The sequence below is a fragment of the Porites lutea genome, chromosome 8 (assembly GCF_958299795.1).
Source record: "Porites lutea chromosome 8, jaPorLute2.1, whole genome shotgun sequence".
In the NCBI taxonomy this organism is placed as follows: Eukaryota; Metazoa; Cnidaria; class Anthozoa; order Scleractinia; family Poritidae; genus Porites; species Porites lutea.
In genome coordinates this window covers 27,466,925-27,474,424 of record NC_133208.1, presented here as the reverse complement: position 1 = coordinate 27,474,424, position 7,500 = coordinate 27,466,925, and the positions used below count along the sequence as shown (strand labels likewise).

At 39.6% G+C, this 7,500-nt stretch overlaps 1 protein-coding gene across 1 annotated transcript; it reads right to left on the bottom strand.

The window, feature by feature from the left end:
• Positions 1 to 2,070: 2,070 nt before the first annotated feature.
• On the bottom strand, positions 2,071 to 3,132 carry LOC140945462 (allatostatin-A receptor-like). Its single transcript, XM_073394483.1, has one exon. The coding sequence runs from the start codon at positions 3,049 to 3,051 to the stop codon at positions 2,071 to 2,073; it is 981 nt and encodes a 326-aa protein (XP_073250584.1). The 5' UTR covers positions 3,052 to 3,132.
• Positions 3,133 to 7,500: the final 4,368 nt, after the last annotated feature.

Here is a 7,500-nt window from a genome sequence, read left to right as displayed (position 1 = left end):
TCGATAGGCTGACTGGAGGATGGGATACAAACCCGACTGAGTAACGTGATCGGTTGTCTGATCATAAACTGCCCTTTCAACCAATTTAGAGAGGTATTGCAGATTACTCACAGGTCTTAAATTGGATAAGGAAGTCCCTTGCTTGGTCTTCTTCAGTCTTGGATCCACAAGGGCCGTTTTCCAATCAGATGGAAAGTGTCCCAAGGAAAGTGAAGAATTCACGACATTAGTGATGATGGGGAGAAGCATATCGGACATGCCAACTACTAAATTGGTCGGCATAGGATCAAGTTGACAGCTTTTCTTCGATGATCTACTGACCAGCTTCCTTATATCTTCCACAGAATACGTATTGAAATGATCAAGTTTCCTATCGCCTGTAAACACTTTATCCTCAGCCACCGCCCCAGGATGAAGAGTACACGCATCAAGCTCTGCCCGAATCTTTGCAATCTTACGGTCGAAAAACCGCCCGATATCGTTGGCTAAGATTGAGTTGTCCGTGTATTCTGGAAAACACAACTCATTCCTAGGAAGTAACAATGATCGAGTGGCCCTGAATAGCTTTCCTTGGTTTTCACTATTGTCGTTCACAAAGTCTGAGTAGAAAGCACACTTAGCCCGTGTACTTAAATAAGTAACGTGGTTCTTGAGTTTCTTGAATGCCAACAAATCTTCCTGTGATCGTGTTCTTCTCCATCTCCGTTCTGCTTTCCGGCGTCGCCTTTTTGCCTCGGCTATCTCACTGGTATACCAGGGTACCTTGGGCCTAGCCCGCACTGTTTTGGTTTTTAAAGGTGCGTGACGATCAAGAACTTGAGAGAGTGTGGTCGTGTAATCCTCTACAAGTACATCCAAGTCCAGTGGGGTGATGGGATCGCTATTACCTCGATCACATAGCCCTGTAAGTACTACATCGTTCGATAGGCTCTCAGCGTCCAAGGATTTAGTTTTCCTAAACTTTATTATCCTAGTCTGAAATGAAGGCTTACTTATGGCAACATGACAATGTACAGCTGCATGATCGGAGAAATAGCGACAGGCGCGTGGTGGACTCGCCAGAATATCCTCAATCTTTCTTGTTATAACAAGATCCAGGGTGTGACCACGTATGTGCGTTGGCTCTGTCACATGCTGCTCCAAACCGAGAGACTCAAGCAGATCTAAAAACTTAAGTGCATCAGTGTCATTAGGAACATCCACATGTATGTTGTAATCACCAACGACAATCAAAGGCTCTTTGGATAGAATAGTGGACTCCATCAGGTCAGAAAACTCCATCAGAAAAGTGTTAATGGGAACCCTGCGGTGGTCATCACAATTCTGTGGACGGTAGACGATCACAAGCCGTATCTTGCGGGAAGTCGACGTTTGGACCAACAACTCGCAAAATTCAAGCGACTCTTGAATTCCATCTCGAGTCGTGCTAACACGAAGTGAATCCTTGTACAGTAGTCCAATGCCTCCACCTATCCGTTCTTGTCGTGGAAAGTCAATAAACTTGTAACCAGGAGGACACAGTAATGACTGGTGTTGTTGGGCACCCAACGAGAATATAGTTCAAAACTACTTAAACATAGCACTGTTAAACGTATTTTAGTATTTAAACGGTAGATACAGGCATATTTTTATCCCCTAAAAATTTTTCATCTGTTCGGATTTCCCAGCTGAATTTCTAGCGATCCGAAAATTGTAGGGATCAAAACTTACCTTTTCGAAAATTTCAGCCAGAAAATAAGCTCCCGAAAATTCTAGGTGACCTTTTTAGGGTAAAAATCCGTTAAAAATGGGCAATGTTACCATTTTTTAGAGGTTCGAAAATCCTAGGAGAGGCAGGCAAGCAAGAAATTTGGTATCAAATGTTCCGAAAATTCTAGATCTCAGATCGTCTTCCAAACAGACATTTTCCGAAAATTAACGTTGGGTGCCCCTGAGAAGCTTTGTTAGCGAAGATAAAGATAACAGCTTTTTCGGCTTATCATATTACAGTAAAGTTATTTATTAATATCGGTCGTTTTTTTTCTCTCTGGAATCGCTTCAGAACAGGCAAAGCTTTAAGTTTTCAAAAAATTAATCTTGCCCTGTATTACAGCAATTCGCAAGTCTCTTTAGAGCTTGGCGATAGTTACTACTAAAAATAAGGCAGATGATCGGGTTGAGAGCACAGTTTGCTAAAGGCATAAACGAGGTGATAAGATCGTACAGTTTAAAACTACAAGAAATGGAACTTTTTGGTGCACTTAAAACGTATATCATCCCACTACTGAACCGTGGTATCCAGCAAATGAAAAACACTACAACAATAGCAATCGCCATCTTCAGTACGCTTCTGATTCTTCTTGTCCGCTGTTCCTCAGCGTTGGCTGATGGCTCACCTGGATGGGCTTGCCTTTTGAGCTTGATCAGGATGACGGAGTAAAGTATCGCCAACAAGACAAAGGGGGTGTAGAAAAACACGATAGCAAGTACTAAGATGTAATTTCTATTTGCGTTTTCTCCGAAAGTTTCTCTCCACTGACTTTTGCACCTCATTCCTCCAGGGTATTCAACAAGTTTTTGAGCAACAAGATATGGCGAATGAACGGCCATCGCGATTATCCACGTAGCGACAATGAAGAATGGACACTGCTTGATAGTTATGAGAGGGGAACGAAGTGGAACTACAACAGCTCCAAATCGATCCACTGTTATCAGAACCAGACTCTGAACAGATACTAACGAGGAAATGTATATACCGAAAACACGTAGCTTGCACAAGGCTTGACCAAGGTTACCACCAATAAGCCACCGGCCAACGTGTAAATATGCCAGTTGAACAGGGAACGTGAATATTGGAAAGAGCAGGTCGGACATGGCCATATTTACGATCAACATATTTATCGGTTTTCTTAAAGTTGGTGTTTTGTAAACAATTAATACGATGAGCAAATTTCCAATCAGCGAAACAACAAGGAGCAAACTAAGAGCAACTGTTGCTCCAATTTTTGCTGCTTCTAGATTTATCATACCGGAGCAGCTCGAGGAACTTGATCCATTTACTGTCATGTTCATGCTTCTTACTGTTCGGCAGGTCTTTTCTCTTGAAAGCACCTTCTGTTCTTTGTCTTGTATATTCTACCAAATTATTATGTAAGTAAAGCAGTTAATTAGTGGCGGGGTCGAGATATTGAGTACGCGGGAGGAGCGCACGAAAGAGGCGAAGTAGTTTGCGTATATTGCTGGCAGAAGTATTCGACCAGACGGACGAGCAGTAATACAACTTACTAAACACGAGAGAATTAATTATTGTAACAAGTATGTCTTTTCTAAATATATGTTTAACTCGGCTAATTTGCCCTAGGGCAGACATACAAGATGATGCTGTTTTAATTATGTGGTCGTTGAATGAGAGTTTACTATCAAAAACCCAGGTCCTTAACAGAGTCGACGGGTAAAAGTTCTTTACCCAAGAGGATAAGGCGAAAATCCTGAAGTTTCGATATCATTTGCCGACTTCCATATACAATCAGTAACATATTATAACATAGCCGGTAGAATATTCGCGTAATCAAATTCAATAGAGCGAGCGTGCTTCATATTCCCATTTAGCACGCTGATGACGTCAATAGAGCTTACGCGCCCCAAATCAGCTGTATAGTTATTTTAAGGTGGGCCGAACCTATTTATTTGCGCGTTGGTTATGTTTTTGAATCGGGTTTTTCGGCAGGAATGACTGAACCGATTTCTATGATTTTTGGCATGCTTAATAAAGAATGGTCGAAATTTAAGAAAATGCTATTTATATTCTTATAGGTATGAAAACACTTGAGATATCGGCATATGTTAAAAACCGCATTTTTACAAAATACGTCAATAATTTCAAAACCTTAAGACATATTTTTCTAACTTCGGCAGTTAAGTCTCAGAGCTCTCTAGTTTAATATCTGCACGTTTGAAGTCAATCGTGACCTTAAAACTCGCTGCACAAATAGCTGGTCAAATTTAACCTTAAAAGCAACGCTAACACATTTGTGAAAGTTGACACACAAATAGGAGTCTATCTTTTTGTCGAGGGTCGAGGGTCGAGGGTTCCATGTCGAGGGCGAGGGTACCATGTCGAGGGTCGAGGGTAACATTTTTTTTTCCAAATTTTTTTTTTTTTTGGAAAAGGTAATAGTCGATGCAATCAATGTCATTAAAACAAATAAGAAGAATTTCAAAAACAAATAGCGCGTGAACATCTTCTAGTTGTTGGGTGGGGGGGGGGGGGGGGGGGGGAGGGGGTGGAATATAGAAAAGCTCCGGGACATCCCAATTGGTTTTCGAAGAATTACATTTAAAACACCCCGGAAACCCATACCACGAACAGAACACGTTACTTGAAAACACTGATTTTAAAAAAAATGTTGTAAACAAAATTTAAAATGTCGTAAAACAAGAATGAGTGCGTTGAATTATGAATTTCTGGTCCAACCAACAAGAAGGAAAAAACTCTTATTGCGTTGTAAAATGTGTCATAAAATGTGCCATAAACGAACAATGTAAGGTTAGAGTCTATCTTTTTGCAGAGCTATTGAAATGCGCGAACTCGCATGGAAATCGCTCCCCACTAACGCAGAGGTTTAACACAGAATAATGCCTTGCAGCGACTTTCGGTGAGGTGAACATCAGCATTTGCCGACGCTTTCCCATTAAAATACAATATATCTTTCTAGGCCACAATCGGTCATATTTATTTGTGAACGTGGACGTGGTGGACGTGAATAGGAAAAAAAAAACAGACGTAAGGTCCATGTCTCCCATTGATCCAATTAATTGTTTTACATTTGACACATTTCAACTAAAGATCTGTTGTTTTGCCAAGTTGGACATGAATAGGAAAAAACGGAGTACTGCGATAATGCCGCCGTTTATCTTGAACCGTAAATACAAGTTTTTTATTCCCGAAAAAAAAATCGACTGTGTTGCAAATTCTGTTTAACTGTTTGAAATGTTACAAAGTCACACAAGGCCATTCCTGTACAATTTTTCGGTCGGTCGGGCAAGAAAAAATGGCATTGGGTTTGTGGCCGTGATTTTTGGTTCTGTTTTGAGGATATTTTCCCTGGTATTTCAATTCAAGCTTTCTGTGTGATCTATTTTTCCGTGGTTTCTGATGTAAATTTACTACTTTTAACATCATGCAAGAAACTGGACAGTGTATTCCAAGTCTGTCTTTTGCGGAATTTTTTTTTTCTTTAAATATTCATATAGTGTACACTTTTTTTTTTCTTTTTTTGAAAGTTCGCATAATCGGTCTGCTTCGATCTGATCGCTGTTCCTGAATAAAAGCTCCCCTTTTCGTGCAAAATAAGAAATAATCGCTGAAGCCGTAGCCTGCGCAGCGCAGACACCTCTGATTTCTGTTTTTCATGCACACTAGGGATAAAGATGTGTACAAAATTAGTTTCGCCACATGACTTCCTATTGTCCCAGTGTCGCCATCAACTGCGCCGATAAGTGTTGGTTTTGCGTTCCTTACGTTCCAGGGTGTTTCAAATTTCTGCAGTGATACACTTTTTAAGCTGCAGAACATAACGTTGGTAATTAAAGGAGTTAATTATTGCGGCGCGACTCGGGCGATAGCATCAACCATCTAAATTATCACTCTAGCTACGCACCTTAACGTACCTACAAGGCCACGATTTCCGGTGTCCGTGATTATCGATGACTTGTATTTTAAAATTTCATGGCGAGTTTCTACTTCATTGAAAGCACGACAATTCGGTCGATCGCATACAGTGGGATAGCTTAAAAAACAAGAATCGGTGAAATATCCATATTCAAACTACCCCACTGAACAGCCAAACAAGGCAGAGAAGAGGCAGACGTGACTGAAATATAAGCCGCGAAGCAGGGGCACCCAACCACAGTTACCTCCTAAATGTATATTGAAAACACTTTTTCGCTTATCCAGAGTACTTTCAAATCTCTAGAAATGCATTCTAAGCGGCGCTACAAAAGTTGTATCTGTTCGGTCGTCCTAGGGCAAGTGAATCTTTTCGAAATCACTCAGGGCCTCAGTATTATTTTCCCGAAAATTTTAGATGCAATTTTAGGTTTTACGAAAGTGAGAATTTTTCTGATTCCTCTCTCCATCGCATTTTCTAATCCGAAAATTTTAGATTTCCTTTTTTCACGAAAAATAGGCTAAGTTGGGGATTGAAATGTGAAAAACTAAACTTTAGAAAATCGTAGCGAATTAATTAGATAAGCTACGAAAACTGTACATGAGTGCAATGATCATCTAGAAATTTTAAGTCTTCCTTAAGTAACAGAAAATTGTAGGCAATTTTTGCTTCTCCGAAAAGATATTTTACAGAAAACAGTAGTTCGGTGCCCCTGCCTAAGCTCTATGACATTTTTTTAGGCACAACCTGTCTTCCTTCACAGGAAGGGAGAAGGTTCTTTACTTTTAAGCGAATGTCCACGTACTATTTTAACTAAACAACAACCACAACAACAACAACATCACATTTTCTTCATGGATGTCCCGGAGCTTTTATCTATTCCACCCCCCACCCAACAACTAGAAGATGTTCACGCGCTATTTGTTTTTGAGATTCTTCTTATTTGTTTTAATGACATTGATTGCATCGATTATTACCTTTTCCAAAACGAAAAAAAATGGAAAAAAAAAAATGTTACCCTCGACCCTCGACATGGTACCCTCGCCCTCGACATGGAACCCTCGACCCTCGGCCCTCGACAAAAAGATAGACTCCACAAATAGAGGACAATTGCCGACGGACTATCTCGTATCTGCAAGGGTATTCTTGCCCAAAGCTTTAGTAATCAGAAACAAACGGCAAATACGGTTCGCAATACAAGAAGAACAACTTTATGCTGAAAATAGAAACTAAAATTGCGTTAGAACCTTGAATTGTATTTGACGTCTATTTGAATAGTATTTATAAAATTTTGCCAGGTTTTCCTTGTATTTGAAACTGACATATTTACTATCAAAACTACATTTTAAATACAGTATTTAAACTATATTCCGTTCAGGAAGAGAGTACTGGAGGGTGCATGGCTAAATTTTTTTCAAATACCGCGTATTTAAACTGCTTTTCGGAAAGAAGAACCTAAAATCAAAGATTTAAAAGTAGTTTTTACAAGTAAAGTTCAAAATCAGCTTATAAATAGCATAGTTAAAACATGTTTAAAAAGGTTTAAGAGGCCGTTCAATTTAAATTGTGATTTGAAATGACCAGCACCTTGAAATGTCTCGAAACAGGATTAAAACTGGCTGTTTTTACAGTACAAGTTTCACAAACTACCCTCATTTGAAAGGTATTTAACCTGTTTCTAATCCTAGCTAAAACAGGCTATTTATAGGGTGTTTTGACAGTAAAACCGGCTGTCTCAATGGTAAAAAATATACTCCAAAGGAAAAAAGAAATTTCAACCAAATTTATTTTCAAACAGACTATAAATACTGTTTACGGGGTATTTTTAAAAATAGATACCCACAGTCACGGA